Here is a 16,679-nt window from a genome sequence, read left to right as displayed (position 1 = left end):
TGTAGAGAAGAAGAAGAATATGTGCCGCAGTGGGTCACGCCTTTAGGAAGAGGAGCCGAGCGCGAGCTGTTCTCCCGAGCGTTGTGTTTCCTGCGTTGGTTGCTGCCGCCCGCTTTCCGCATCAATAGACCTGCTGTGCAAGTACTACTTGCGTCAATAAACCCCGTTTCAACTTAAACGTTACGTAATTGTGCAGCGAACTGGGAGCGCAGGAGCAACACGCACACGAAGCAAAGAGGAGGCACACAGCACCTTTTTGCTTCGTGTGCGCGTTCCTCCTGCGCTCCCAGTTTGCTGAACAATGATGAATTACCAATTAGCCCACCTTTCCATCCTATTTAAATGTTACGCACCAGCTAGTCACAACCCAACTTTTAATAAAATATAAATGGCTTCCAAAACAAGAAAAAAAGGGGGGCGCCGTTTTTCGAGTCACCCCGGAGGAAACGGTGTCAAGACCACAACAGAGTGATTTCGTAACAATCGTTGTTGTTTTCTTTAATTGACGCGACGTTTCAACATATTATGCGGCATAACAATTAATGGGGGAAAGGGGGTGGGGCAGACTTCGCGAGGCCCATTGTCGTTGTTTATTTACCCTCCCCCTTCCCTCCCCCTCATTGCCCCTTCAACTCCCCCCTCCCCCCGTACAGCAAAGACTGGGCCTCGTTCCCGAAAAATGGCATGGTCGTGTATGGCACGGCCGACGACTACACTGGTTGACCGTCTCCTCCTTCTGTGCGCGGATGATGGAAAAGGCGAGGAGAAGCGCCGCCAGATTATCGCCTCAAGGGCCCGAGGAGCCGACCTCGAACTCGCAGCTTCCTCCAGTAAACAGTGTCTTGGCCACGTTGGGCTGTAGGAAGGTGCCTTCACCGCAGAACACGAACCTGCGGGGAGAACGCAGAAAAAAAAAACAAGTTGCCGAGAGGACATTTCTAAAGACAGTACTGAAGACGATATTCTTTTTCAAGATACTTCAACGCAGAAACTTCTATGCGTCTGTTTGTTTGGCTGTCAATCGCTTCAGCCACATGAGCAGAAGTTCGACCCCTTCCTGAACGCTCACCAATATTGATCTCCTGGCTGCGTTCATATTAGTGAACATTGTCAATGAAAAAGCAAATATTGCGTATATTTGAGTGCCACATCCGTACGTGAATACTACGTAGTGTGTGTCTTTATTTAGAATGCCCCTAGATGCGTAATTCTAAAAACCTCAGTGTTGATTACGCTGTGCCGACAATGCAGCGCTACGAACGAAAGAGTAGGCGTTTCCTGCACTTCGATAGAACGACCCGGTGCGGCCACATACCACTAGCTCTGCATTCTAAAGAACTTTCGCTTTTCTACATTACTGACAGGTGGCGTGCGTATCTCACGCAGCGTAGGGAGCCTTCGTGTGCGCGCGTCTGTTGTGGAGACGCACACACATGAAAGCTCCCTAACGCAGCGCCTTCAGGGAGAAGGCTATCGTCTTTAGACTACCTTTGCAATGATGTATGCATATACGCGGCCATTTTTTTACTGTGAAAATATATGGAACTATCTTGTGGCCAATCCCGTCCATGCTGCCCCGCCGCGGTGGTCTAGTGGCTAAGGTACTCGGCTGCTGACCCGCAGGTCGCGGGTTCGATTCCCGGCTGCGGCGGCTGCATTTCCGATGGAGGCGGAAATGTTGTAGGCCCGTGTGCTCAGATTTGGGCGCACGTTAAAGAACCCCAGGTGGTCGAAATTTCCGGAGCCCTCCACTACGGCGTCTCTCATAATCATATGGTGGTTTTGGGACGTTAAACCCCACAAATCAATCAATCAATCAATCAATCAATCCCGTCCATGCACGTAAGACACGTAGATTAACAATATTTTGCGAACTGATTAACAGGAATAATTCATCGTTTTCGAGTCGATAGAATCAAGGGCAAGGCCTCAAAGTAAACATAAACGCACCTGATTTCACTGACGTGTCAGAGTGATGAGAACAATTTCACCTCAAAGAGAAAGACAGTTGCATAAGAAACGAACGTAATGTCATTTTTGTTCTGTCGAGGCTACCGGTTTTACTGTGTGTGGCGGTATTTCGTTTTTGAGGCTACCGTTGATAAGATGATATAAAGCAAACCTTCGATTTGGCCTGGTTGTAACACGTTCATCTTTAAGTATATGTGCAGACACATGGAGACAGAGAGGAGAAGCACAAAGAGGTGCAATATAATCACTGCTTCGTCTTTTTTTAACGTCCACTAAAAAACTCGCACACCTACAAGTTTTCTGAAAAAAGAAACCTATGGACAGCGCATAAGACCCAACTTGTAATGACATGATCAATGAATCCGAGACAAAAGCGAAATTTATTTTTCAAGCGAGGCGACTGATGGGTGGCTAGCATACTTTTGTTTCAGCTTTTCAATGTATGAGGCTACCATTTTCGCTCTCAAAGTAATGTTGACACACCTATATTCTATGGTTATTGTTATTGTGTGTTATTAAAACTATTAGTGTGTTATTGAAACTATTAGTGTTATTAAAAGCAAAGCGCCTATTCGCACTGATAGCAATGCAGTGTGAAATGCGTAGTAGAGTGACCTTTCAGACTAGACATATGTTCCCTTAGCGTAGTGCTGAATGTAAGAGTGGGTGTCTTTTCATTATCTGGATATAGAAAATGATGGTTTTATAGAATTCTACAGCCACAATATTCACTACAGCACACCGACCACACTGATACCTTTTCAGGCTTCAGGTCTCACAGTGGTGGATCTGTTGTGAATTTTTCCTATACACCCACAGGCCCTCAAGCAAAGCATTACTACATCGAGGAACGGGTCTTGTTCAGTAAAGCGTGACATAATAAATGCAAATATTGGTAGTGAGACTAGCAAGCAAAAAATCTAAAAACCAGAAAAGGCACATTAAAAATTTAAACATTCATCCGTGAAATCAGTTGCTAAACGTTTGCTTGCGTATATGCCTATAACGCATTTAGTGTAGTGGAGCGATAAGTTGCGGGTACAGAAAGAGCCGGAAATCACAAAAAAGGCTGCGAATTGAGGCAGTTTGCATGGTCATAGATAAAAATCAATATACATGTTCCAAAAACAAGGGCAAAAATAATTGTCTGGAAAAAATACCAAGCACCTAGGACTTGCTGCGTTAGTCTCATAGAGATGTGTTATTGAAGATTATTGCCATCAATTCTAGTGCGGCATATGAGTGACGAAAAGACCGTCCTTCACAAGCCTGTGGTAGAGTAGGCTGGATCATAGTGGTGCTCGGAACGGCCGCAGCACCAGTGCACAGAAAGTCAAGCCCAAACTGAGTCCAGCCGCTTGTGGCACTGCGACTGATTGCCTGAAGTGTGGCGACGTCTAATAACACCACGCAGCTCAAGCAAAAGGGCTGGTGCAGGGGTAGAATGCCCGCATTTCACTAAAAAGGCCCGGTTACAACCACAGCAGTAGATGGTACATTTTTATTCATAGGGTACCTTGAAATAGCTGCATCGGTCTTTCTTTTATTCCTAAAACTCGCTGTGGCGATAGATCTACGACGCAATGTCTTGGCATCAGTTTCCGCATGCAGCGGAAAAACTGTTTCAAAGTGCAGTTCATTATATTAGCTACGTTAAGTGCATGCATGAAAGCATTTTCGAGTTACTTACCCAAGCTATTGAAAGAAACATTGTTATTTTTATAGATGCTTATGAAGAATGGGTAGTTGACTCCAGAATAATTTAACCAGTACATGTGCTAGGTTATTTTTCTTCTTGTTTAGATCTTTGTTGTGATTTACTTACTGAGAATTCTTGAACGCTGCAGTTTATCTTAAAGCTGCAACTAGCCTCTCGGCTACCGGATGATAGATTATTCACACTTTCTTATCGTTTTGATGAATTATCACGCGTGAAAGAAAACAAACAACCAGACACACTGCCTGAACATGTTCGTCAGCAAGGCTGATTGCGACATGTCTGTTGCTTTCTCACGGGCCACACCTGGTTATTTTTATATTGGCTGTCAGTATAAATTTATCTGCTGTTTATTGCCCAGATAACAGCATGGGTGAAACAAAAGTTATCATAAAGCAATATTAAATTATCTGCGGACAATAACTGTAGCGAAACATGACGTGTAGTAGGCTTATAATTCACTTGAATTCAAGTAAAGTTGAATGAGAAAAAGATTTCGACAGGTATTTGTCAACGATATCAAATCACATGCATGTGAACTGAACTTTCATGAGCATCCTTTGTAACGTTTGAAGAAAGCCAGAACCATGTGCATGTTCAGAGTGCAAAAAAAGGACGTCATTGTATGACTTTGTCGTCCAGTGCGCTTTTTCATTCGTCTTCCTCCAATGCCGTGTAGCGAACCCGCCTTGCCATTTTCCTGTGCTTCCCCCTGCTGTTATGGCCAGGGATGGGACAACCGGTACAGTCAGCATGTACTAGAATGCTTTCTAGTAAACTCTAGAATGGCCATAACGAAATCCTCTGAGATCACTAGGCTTGTTGCGAGCTCTCTGATGAGAAAAAGGAGCATGCACAGTGGCATCGTAAATAATATGGACTGAGCTCATCCTGGTAAGTGTGGTAACCACTTTTTGTCATAAAAAAGTGGCTTTTTTGGCGAAAGGGAGCGGGAGCAGGGGTTAGTTGCTCCAGATTAAGGCGATTTCCAACAATAGACTGCATTTTAACTATCTGTAATGCAGTATTACTTAATGTAGCATAGCTTTCTTTCAGCAATATAAACTTAATGTACACTTACACAAAAACACAACACTGAGTTAATGTAGCGTACTTGTGGCATAAAAATACCCGTGATTGGGATAACGCTTGTACTAATAGCCAGTGAAGTTTCTGTTATTGGCCGAAACGTGTTGCCCTGAAAAGAAACCACGCACACTTCATACACAAAAATCTTTGCTTTGCGTCTTATTCTACCAGGTCAGTGACATATTGTAGACACAAGTGGACAATAAAGCTGTTCATATACCGGAAAAATATTGTATAGTATATTGTATATATTGTTACGGATGTTAAAAGGAAGCTCACTAAGAGCAGAAAAGTTTTAATTTTCTACAAATGGTTACCTTTGGAATTGAACTTATGCTTATGAAACACCTCTTAAATACCGGCAACTTTTCCACCATCCAAGAAACAGGTGGGACTGGTCTGAAACTAGACAGGTGGCACACCATGCGCTCAAGTCACCGCACCTTGCGCTTTTGCATATATCTGAAAAGCTCACACTAAAATGCTTCATTGAAGCATTTCTCGCTGTAAGGCCTTCATTATAGAAACGGGAATATATCCGCCGGCGCGTGGCATCGAAAATGGGCCCGTCTTCGCAAAACCTCCACGTGGCATGCTTACTTCTCTCCGGTGGCCAAGTTCCGCACTTGAATGTAATCGATCCAGAGCCGGGGTGAGTCGAATCCTGGCGTGGCAGCACCAGCTTGCCCCGGCTGCTGAGCGTACACCTGGTTCTGGTCCGGGTAGAACACCTGGTCTGGCCTCCACTCAAGGTCCAGCCGGATGATGCGGCCCAGGTCTCCGGCAGTCACCAGGAACTCGGACTTCTTGCCCGAGCTGAAGTCGTCGTACTTCCTGCATTGCATTACGAAAGGGGATCATATACTAAGGAATAAGCTTTTCTGCATTATGCACTCCCTATGAAAGTGACGAAAATTGAGCCAGGAAATACATAGGGGACTTTATTTGCGGTTTCCCAACTGCAGTCTAATGATTGTCACTTAAATTGAAACAAATTAAGGTGTACTAAAGATCTCCGTTTCCATTGTTGAAGTTTGATCCAACAATCGCGAACCAGGGGGCTGGTCTCGCGGTGTCTATTAAGTGAATATGTCTGTTTGGGCCTTCGCTGACTGGCTTGAGCTCGGCGAGCAGCACGCCACCTGTTTACGCCGTCTTTCTTTTTTTTTGTCTAGGGTTGCGAAAACTGCGTGGCGTCAAAATGAGGTTGCGCAAGAAGCACCAAATGAGTTTCGCCGCAACAAATGCTGCCTCCAGAGATCCGCTATTGCACGCACACCTGAGAGGCCGTGCATGAACTCTCATAACGTTATCCCTTGAATAAGGTTCAACGCGGCTGCCCACATGACAAACGTGGAAGGACCATACTCATTTGCTGCATTGTTCTTCCAACATCTGAACTCGTTCGTATATACGGAAGTCCAGATTGTCAAAGTTTTGTAAAAGTCATGTTACTACATATTGCGCATTTCATGCACTCTGGCTCTGTTTACACTGGCTGTGTGCTGGCGGGTTCAGTGCACCGACGTGGTCAAGAGCGCCATAACGTCATGACTCGTCGTTTTTTTTTTCGAGTAACTGAACGCACTCCGACGAATTGGTCATGTCTACGAGGTGGATACCATGAGAATCACACCCCTGCAAAAAAGGTTAGTAGGTGCACTATTGAGGTTCACTTTGGACGCGCATTTCTAGCCATCTATTTACTCGCGCGTACTCGTAAATACGTGTGCACGCTACACATCTCCATAAATAAAGACTCCGAACTTGCACATTCGGCTAACCTGACTGGAAAGTGAAGGTAATCATGATCACCTTTTTTAGCGGGGCAGCTTGAGGGGTCACACCAATTTTCGTTCCACGTGCCACATACTCAAGGACAGTATCAACGTTTTTAGCTCCAGTATGTGAGAACGTTGGACAGTGCGCATAGCATCCGGCTAACGCCGTTTTGCTGTTGAATAAGAAATGACTCTTAACTTTTCTCTACCCCTGACCACATCCGTTGAGCCGAAACCATCATGGGGTCCTGGACGAGAGACTCCACTCACAGGAAACATTTAAAGAGATACGGAACGATAACCTTTCGGCCAGAGTTGGGTAGTAATAGCTGCTAAAAAAGAAAAATACAACAAAATGATTTGAAAAGGGGGACGGGAAACCTTCTTTCTTTCAGCTATTTTTGTCCCTAGTGTCCTACCGGCCGCCCGTGGCATCTGCTGTGATCAGTCACAACACCTCGCGCCGCCGTAGCAGCCGTGAGGGTCACGGTGCCAGCTTATTGCTGTCAGCGCTACTCGCTTGCAATCGTGGTACCTCTGAACCGTCGAGGAAAGTTATCTCTTTCTTTCAAAAGTGTAATCCCACTGTTGGTTTTTGCTTTAGAAGCGTTCGTCGGGGCGAAAGAAGATACGTATCCCTTCTGCAGCACTGCTGCTGCTAATGATTAAGAACTGTTGCTCAGTCATTCATTATAGGCTGGGAGGTATGAAAAATTCACTGGTTGCACCATTCGCACGCAATCTAGGAGAAAAGGAGGCCGTCCTGACCTTCCGGTCAATACAGACATTAAGTTATCCATTGATGATAGTAAAAGAAATAAGAGGAACAGAAAAAAAAACAGTAAGAAGCGGAGGAAGGAAAAAAAACTATGATAGCGAAGATGATGTGAACTCATCGCTCGTGAATTCATGCTTGAGTGTGGTGCAAAGCTCTGGCTATAGATTTTCATATATATACACAAGAATAAATTCTGCCGCTAGTGCGTGTGGGTGCTGCAACACATGGAATTTCATCCGATGCATGGGAATGATGGGTAGTGCATAGATTTGTCTAAACTTTGACATTTCGGATCCACTTGTCCAAGTGATGTCTGCTTCCGCCTACATGATAGGCGACGTTCAGCAATTGCACTTCACGGCTTGGACTTTTTGCTCTCGCAAATCAGGTCACGTAGTTTACGATACTTTTTCTTTATCCCAAACGAATTCTGAAATAATAAATAAGGCCACGAGTGCGTTCGAGGCCTGCAAATTCGAAGACTAGGCAAATCCGTGCACTGCCCACCATTGCCATGGTGGCTGAACGACTGCAGTTCGCTCTAGTAAATGTAATAGGGCACTCTGTGACCGTGGTCCTCGCAGCTGGAGAAGCGAGTGCGTGGAGTGCTCGCACCTGATGACAACGTTGGCGAGTGACGCCTCAGGCCTGGATCCCTGCAGGTGGACATACAGGTTGCCCCTGTTCCCGTGCTGCTTGCGAGTCTCTTCCGTGCTGGACACGCCGATCTGAACGTGGTATTGGTTACCTGCGCCGTGACAGAGGACATTGACAGTGTCGTTTCATGTAGTCGACTGTCTTCCCTTCAAACATTGATGCGTAATAAAAAGCTGTTGGCGCACAAATCCGGCATTAGCTACTCGAAAGCTCTTGAAGTAATTGAACATGCAACCCCCACTTTTTTTTTCACAGCCCCACAACGACATTACAAAAACACGTCCTACAGCGTTCTCATTGTAACATCAGAACATAAACAATAAATTGCCCACACAAACAAACAACTTAAGTAATCTCATGAAAATTCGGATGTCCTAAATGCAAATATTACTTCATTTTTTTTATTTTCATTTTATTTACCCTGAAGACCTGAAGGCAAAGGGGAAAGGGGGCAAGATAGGTTTTTACAATGAATGCGCAGCATTTCACATAATAACAAGGAAAATAGCAGAGTTCAATTATTAGTGCATATGGACTTGCATGTGCAGTCAGTCAAGAATATGCAATAAAAAAAATGCCCACTGAAAGAAAAAAAAGTGCCGAAGCAACATACGTACAATTTATTCATAAATGCGGAGAAATCAATAAGGGAAAACAAAATACATTTGCAGAAAGCACTAGCGGAACAAAGTTAATAAACAATTTACCTACAAATGTGGGCAAGTCAGGTATAATGTAGAAGTATTTACAAAAAAGCAATACAGTGATACGGACATATACGTAATAAAACGCAAGATGATTTCTGTTATGGACTGAAATACCCTTTTAAAGTTAAAATTTCTGAGAATCTGTAAGAGTGTAGTTGATTTCTCGATTATTTGTGTGTGGCCATAAGAACTGTTGAAGCATGTCTGAATGTTTATTAGCAGTTATTCCTTCAGCTAAAGATCTCGGCAATTGATTCCACTCCTGAATAGTCAAATGAAAAAAAAACGAAGTAGATCAGTGCGGGCGAATGGTTGACGAACTTTAAAGGAATGATCCCAGCATGGAAATTTTGCGCTTTGTGTCGTCATCAATGAGGTAGCAAAAGGTGAAGGTTTGGAATATAACGTATCGAAGAATAACAAAACGAGACACCTTTCATCTACATTGTAGTAGATAAAAAATAATAATGTTGCATATAATGTTGCTAGTCATTGTGGAGATTACTCATGCCATACGGGCTACACTACAAACTACACAACATAGTAACTATACCAAATACATGCAGCAAGAGCCTTAAAACGATGACATAAATGGGGGAATTGTTTAGTGTGTTGAGACCATATAAAGGAAGCGTTAAAACGCTTTTAAAGCATACATGTGTAAGGCTGTGCTATATAAATTTCTTCATACTAGAATTATTCCTTTTGTGTCCATTTTTTGGTGCTAATATTTGAAAGTTATGCATCTTTAGCAACCCGCCCAACTCGACGCACTCATCAGTCTAGAATTCTAGTTTCGATTTTCATTGTTATGTGGAAACTTTCACGTTAGAAGAACTCTGAGAGTGTTCACAATTGTAACAAAGCTAATCAGGACAAAAGCTCGAACCGTAGTCGGTAACAGGCCTACGCTGTCACGTCAACATGTTGAGCAATATACGATATTTGTCTGGGGGAGTGGGTACGCGTGGGCAAAATCACAAAACGACAGTTGAGTTTTGGGCCAACGAAACGGCAAAAAATGAAGAGATTACATGTTTGAAGGACACAATGCCATGAACCACAACAGATAACGAAGCCTAGGAAAATATGGTGGACACACTGCGATAATCTTTCGGCATAGACTAGTAACTGCAATTTGTACACTCAATAGAGCCATTTAGTTTCAAGGTGCACTTGCTGCCTTTTGGCTTATTATTAAATAGAAATTATTTGGTGTCGGTGACGATTAGGTGAGTGTGGCGCAAACATTTACGATTGTGCGGACCCCGCATAGCATGCATAACTCACGCGGCAGAAATACTCACGGCAGTATGGCGTTATGCTGGACGTGGTGAGGAACATGCGAACACTGCGGCTCTCGTCAGCGAAGCGACGCCAGTCGACGGCCCTGTAGCCCATGGGCGCACACTGCATACCGTCGGCGCCGCAGCCCGAGCCGCAAGCACCGATCGTGAAGTTCTCGTAGTTGTCGCAGGCGAAGCCGTAGAAGGGACAGTCGCTGTTCACGGACTCGGTGAAGTACTGCTGAGAGCGCTGGTCGTTGCACGTCACGTAGCGCCTCACACCTGTCGGTCACATGGGGTGGGTAAGGAAGGTGTATGGAAGGGTGGGACAAGCGGTTGTTTTTCCATTGAGGGATGGCGTCGGGAATTGGGTGCATAGGGATTGTGTGTGCAAGGACACCACAACAGGACATGCCGTGGGACACACGGGTAGGCAAACATCAGTGCGTGGGCGGGTTGGGTTGTGTGGGCGTGGCGTGGTGCACAGCGGGCAGGGGAAGTGTGGGTGGTGGGGGCACGGGAATAGAAAAAAGGAAGGTTAACAGGTTGTATACAAGTCAAGAAGCGAGCCAGGATATGCAGGTAGGTTGAGAAAAGATCAAAGGGATTATTTGAGGCGAGACCATAAGTTAGGAAATGTTAAACGAACATTCCGAGTGTTGGAGCGCGTTGCAAGGACAATGCAATAAGCAGTAAGAAAACGTTGTTTAAAACAAGATGGAAGTGGAAACGACAGAGTAGACGTGGTGAGCATAAAATGAGACAGCAAACGAGTCAATGAACAAACGAAAGAAATGGGGTTTGTCATGGGGTAGATAAGTACCATTTGTGACAACGATACGTTGAGAAACCATCAACAAATGGTGAAGACGAATGTATAGAAGAATATGGAAAGCGAGATTCAAGAGAAAATGACACATAGCGCGTAGATTGCGTAGGTGGAGCATGCGATGCATGCAGATGAGCAAACGTGGTGCCAAACATCAGCAGGATCATGCACAGATATTTAGGGCAGTGCAGAGCGTGCAACATGTAGCAAAGGATATGATTAGGGAGACAATGGAAATGAGATTGGAACCATAGGAAGAGTAAGGAAGGAGAGAGAAAGAAATGCATTGTGTACTGCATACCATATGGCTTCTCTGTGAGTGCAGTGTCATTGTTAGGTACTCAATAAGCAAGCACCGATGAACTTCTCACGGCACAGATGCTTCCGGCTGTGGCATCGCGGGATGCAAACCTTTCGATGGTCCTTCGAAGAACTTGAGTCATGGGCGAATGAAAGCATTGCATGTAAACCACTTATGTAACATGGTATTGCAACCAAGCTTTCGTAAAACTCTCTGATAGCCCTAGTTCTGCAGTGCTGGTTTCACAACAAAATGAAACAAAGTGCTTGGTCTATGCCAGATCGTGCGGTACATATTGTTTGCAGAAAGCCTAGTATTAGCCTCAGGAAAATGTTTAGGTGCTGTGAGAAACATTTAAATTCAGGATAACCTCAACTACTTATATTTCTACTGTAAAAATACAGGACTTCCTTATGAGATGTTTTTACAGTAACGTTCACTCTTGATAATTAGCTATAGGCTATATTCTGTCTTTCGAAATAATTGAGATTTTACTGTTTTTGTAGAAATTCTGCGTTTTAGATTGGGCGCTTGTGTATGTGGCAATCACTGGACCTTAAATATATTTCATATTCATTGCACTCGTAGATGTTTAACACTTCTTGAGTGTAAATAACAGCTGCATGTCATTTTCTAAAGTAAACAAAAACATAGAATATAGTGGAAAAGGACGCATTCTCGACGATGTACCAGAAACATTGCAGGTGGATCCCGAATGAAAAAGTGGGCGTTGAGTTCATTTTTCTTCTAGTAGTGTGACTGTAGAGTGTAAAAGTCCGAAATTCACGTGAATACAACAGGACCCTTCTCACGTGGCATTCAGAGCACACACTATTCGTGAATTCTACCGAGCAAGAGTTACCAGCTTTGATTGTCTGTAAACCCGTTCAAATATTTGCAGCAAAAGAAAAGTAATAGTGGCTTCCGGGCAACCAAAGACAACGTCGATGTGACCATTGAACTTGGTAAACCATTGTCCTGTGTATGGCATTCGACAGACAAAAGGAACGCGCATTCTGAGCGGGAGTGAGTGCACAAGTACAAAGCAGACAGAAGCAGAAGCAGTGGCAGCCTACCGAAGACCCAACCGTCGTGCCGGAGAAACTCCTGACCTGGTTCTTGGCAGTCGAGAGGCAGGCCGCCGTTCGGGTAGAAATCCAAGTGACCATAGTCCTGAACAGTTGGCCGGTCTGCAAAAAAAAATGAAATAGTGATAGTGTTTGATTGCGTACGCAGTTTCATTGTTACTTGCCATACGGCTGAAACAAAAACATTAGTAACTGCTTGGCCACAAAGACAAAGCACTGAATGCACTGAATTCAACAGACAAAGCACTGAATTCAACAAACTGGAATGTTGTGCGAAAGAAACCTAGTGGCTCACTCCTTCAAGTCTCACCATCATAATCTGATGTTTAGAGTATTTACCCCGCCGCGGTGGTCTAGTGGCTAAGGTACTCGGCTGCTGACCCGCAGGTCGCGGGTTCGATTCCCGGCTGCGGCGGCTGCATATCCGATGGAGGCGGAAATGTTGTAGGCCCGTGTGCTCAGATTTGGGTGCACGTTAAAGAACCCCAGGTGGTCGAAATTTCCGGAGCCCTACACTACGGCGTCTCTCATAATAATATGGTGGTTTTGGGACGTTAAACCCCACAAATCAATCAATCGTTTAGAGTATTCGACTGCTCACGCGAAGGTAGTGAGCTCCGACCCAGTCATACAGGGGGGGGGGGGGGGGTTGCATTTTAACGTATGCCGGCTTCTAGCAGAAGTACAGTTCTCAACTCGGCTGTCTATAACGACGGAGCGTGGTGCGCGAAACAGCACGGGCGACATCTGCAGTCGCAAATATGCCACATCTGAGCATGCGCGGTGCCAGTGATGTGCCTGCCTCGCAATACTGATCCATGTTTATCGCCGCGGATGCAACAACCGCTTTGGCCGTCGAAAGTGCTCTAAGCGATTTCAATAAAAAACAAAAAACAAGAAAGACGAACACCGTTATTGCTGTGATATGATATCGCGAAGCTAGAATACTTCTTTTTTGTTTTGTTTTATTTTGATTTTGTGACGTTGACAGCGCTTCGACGGCCAAAGCAGCCATCGCGGCAGCGGAGATAAAGAAGGCTGGAAACTACAGGGCAGGCATATCATTGGCACTGCGCATGCTCAGATGTGGCGTATTTGCGACTGCAGATGTCGCTCGTGCTGTTCCGCGCGCGCCACTCCATCGTTATAGACAGCCGAGTTGAGCACTGTACATGCCATGTTTAAGCCAATAGAAAAATAAACTAAAGAAGCTTTAAAAAAAAATCAGTGTATTTTGAAAAAATTGGGCAGATCCCGCGTTCCTGAGAATCCACGTTATGCGAAGCACGCGGAGGAAAGGTGAGCAAGTTGTAATTTTTTATTGAGTAACACGTCATGAAATGACGCTAAATATATGTACAAATGTTGCACGCACACACATATGTTAAAGAATTGCAGATGTTTATATAACTTGTTGTTTGCACTTGCATAACGACGCCAACTGTGACATGCGAATTAGCAACACCAGAGGCTGATATGAAGCGTTGATGCTTGCGAAGATGCTGGCCCCGGACACTGCTACAGAAATCAACTTCAGCGCATGGCAACTAACCACATCTGATGTTAATCCGACGTCACGGCTGTATCAAAATAGTACATGTGATGTTTATATTAGGCAGCACTGCAACCGCTATTAACCTTTCACGAAGACTAGCGTCTATTTGAAAAGTAGTTCCAAGACCTGGCGTAGCTCTGTGGTAAAACGCTTCATTGGCACCCAAAATGCTTGGGTTCGATTCCAGCTGGGACTCGTCGGGGAAACGCTACCGACGTCTGGTATTTCTTAACACTCGAGCGTCGACATTGCCCATGTGTGTTCTCGTCGTTCCTGGGTAGATACGAAGTATTTTGTTACCTGTGGCACATACCCGCATACCAGCGGCACATACCCGCCCGTGCGTATGTGCCATTGTCTGACGGGAAGTGTTTGACGACGTACGCGATGAGATTGTGACAATATTCATGTCTTGAAAAGCGCGTCGTATTCGTCGAACCGTCTTACCATCTCATGCTGATTTTGGTTCACACCAAGTAATTGGAGTGACCACAAGAGCACCTAAACGTAAACGGCTAGATAGATAGATAGATAGATAGATACGCTCAATGTCGCCGAAGTTCGCTAAGAAATGCTTCGCACTTTAAAGTGCGGTAACTGTGACTCATTAACCTCCCATGGGCTCAGTGAGCACACATATGAACTTCAAAATATTTGGCTGTTAGGCAAGTTGGTGCTTTGACATACAAACCATCGTGAGGGCACAACTAAACTCTACACACAGGAAGAACTAGATTAGGACAGGTGCATTAGTTGGTAGTTTGCGCCTGTCCTCGTCTGGTTCTTCCTGTAAGTTGTGTTTGATTGTGCCCTCGCGATGGTTTCTATGTCAGAGCCCGCATACCCCGTGGACTGTTTAATGGATGGGCATTTATGAAGGCCTCCACTACTGTGTTCTTCACAGTCATACTGTGGCTTCAAAATGCGAAAGTCACAAAATTATTATCCAGCCTTCACTGGACGCACTCGATGCTGTGAGTGGAGTGATTCTTCGTGCCGTCCACATCTCGGATATCCCACGTTTACTTTTCTACCTTCGAGCTTACTCGATGGGTGGCTGAAGCAGTAACCTGCCGCTGAGCGATGGTGCGGTGGGCAAATATTGAGTACCATATACGCAGAATTCAAGTCGGTCAGAATAATTCAGTTTGCTGCAGACGACAGATTTTCAAGGTAAACTAGACACTTCGTTTGCTGGGCAGTCGCACACATATTATCGCTTCACAATGCTTTAACGAAAAAGCCTACCTTTGTCGACACCAATGTTGCTTGTGATTCGCAGTTCCACATCGGCACTTCATGCACAGCGCGATTGCAGTGGCTTCGCAGTTGTGACGTTTGCCAACACGTATGGCCAATATTACCTTCATCAGTAGGCGCGATATTGCGCCTGCACTGTAACAGCTGCAATACTGCGTCGGTGGAAGCAGTACGGGGCTGTACCTTTAATAGTGTGTGCGTGCGCGCGCGCGAAAGTGTGAGAATGTCAAGCGTGCGTGCCACCATGGTGTAGGACAGGCAACTGCGTGCTTGAACAGATATTTTATAGAGAGTGTACTTCCTTCAGCTTCATGTTCTGAGCATTTCACTCTTACAGACAACATGGAGCGCTTGTCGTTGACACTGTGCCGTCGCCAACCAGTGGCTGCAGAGATTATACTGTCGGTTGTGATCTTCCGTTGATCCGCTACCGTGTGCTGCCACGCTGCGTATCGTCACCAAATAGACTGTTCACGCGACGAAAGAGCGGTGCTCTCAGCGATGGGCTGAGCTCAGTTTCGGTGGTGCCTTGGACACCTTCAACAGTGGACCAGTGTAATATAGGTGCCATCCAAATGGTTGCTAGGACTGTGTTAGAGGTGCGTGGTTACAGCTTTACTGCTACGGGATTTCGAATGGCATCGTCAAGACGTCGGTCACTTCTGGAAATGTAAAACCTCACGCCATTTTCTTGACGCGAGTGCGTCGTCCGTCTGTGATAGTGGCATATATACATGGTCATGGCTCATGAGCTAAGACGTATGCTAAAACACAGCGGTAAGAAGAACGCTGCGCTGTGTTGGAACCTTTCTGTCGGTGACCAAAGTCTTGTAACTTACGTAAAGGTAATGTTCCGGTGGCTTATTCCCCATGAGTACATTACATTTTGTACAAGTGTGCAAGATGCCCGTATCTTAACTGTGCGCATGGGCTCAGGCAAAAGTGAGCGTTTTGGCTATTTCGTTTTTTACGAAAAAAAAAGTGTTATAGGACGCCGATTCCCGCTAATTCGTACTTCTACATCGCTTGTACTGATAAGCAAATATTAACTGGCATGTTCCCGCTTTGCTCGTGTAACTTAGTTTTCCAAGCAATTAACTTCTCAAGTAACTCTTGTGGTTTCAGTCATATTGCTCACTTTAAAGGAAAAAAAAGGTCGCGCTCTTGCCGTAATGGCGAAGCAGTGGATGCTATAGCAACAAATTGGGGTGTTGCACATATTAAGGCTAGAATTTAAATCGTCTAGTATCCGGTCGGGCATAAGTTAGGAAATTACTGGAATCATGTAACACGGCGGCTCCAGCGAGTGAAGCGACCTTCGTTCCGTCTATCGTTTTAATGTAAACGCACCGGTGTGAAGGCAGCGCGTACGTGAGCCGTATGTTGACTGCGGTCAAGATTGGCAGACAGAGAAAACAAGTTGGCCCCTTGGCCATGCACGTGTCAGCAAGTATCTTCGAGCAGTGAAATCATGCCCTCAAAGATACAGAAAGAAAAATGACAAGTTGACTATGGGGGGGGGGGGGGGGCAACTGATGAATGAAAGATAACCAGATTGTGTATTCTAAATCCATGCCAAAGGGTCCAAACATAGTCACATATTAAGCCTCAAAGACGGCTTGTGAGCTTTTCAATAAAATATGCCTAAAATGCACGCTCT

At 45.0% G+C, this 16,679-nt stretch overlaps 1 protein-coding gene across 2 annotated transcripts in view; it reads right to left on the bottom strand.

The window, feature by feature from the left end:
* Positions 1-472: 472 nt before the first annotated feature.
* LOC119180573 (pancreatic lipase-related protein 2-like) overlaps positions 473-16,679 on the bottom strand; it is a 158,256-nt gene continuing 142,049 nt past the window's right edge. Inside the window, exons 6-10 of one of the 2 annotated variants that reach the window (XM_037431672.2) lie at positions 12,193-12,306; positions 10,008-10,268; positions 7,952-8,084; positions 5,378-5,611; positions 473-890 (exon numbers count right to left, since the gene is read on the bottom strand). In XM_037431672.2, the coding sequence (XP_037287569.2) occupies positions 788-890; positions 5,378-5,611; positions 7,952-8,084; positions 10,008-10,268; positions 12,193-12,306 (845 nt within the window). In that variant the 3' untranslated portion in view covers positions 473-787. The remainder of the gene's footprint in view (positions 891-5,377; positions 5,612-7,951; positions 8,085-10,007; positions 10,269-12,192; positions 12,307-16,679) is intronic. The other variant, XM_075875870.1, reaches the window with a different exon arrangement.

This window comes from Rhipicephalus microplus, chromosome 10, assembly GCF_043290135.1.
Source record: "Rhipicephalus microplus isolate Deutch F79 chromosome 10, USDA_Rmic, whole genome shotgun sequence".
Classification (NCBI taxonomy): domain Eukaryota; kingdom Metazoa; phylum Arthropoda; class Arachnida; order Ixodida; family Ixodidae; genus Rhipicephalus; species Rhipicephalus microplus.
Note: the sequence above shows the minus strand (reverse complement) of the source record. Positions and strands in the feature narration are given on the sequence as shown.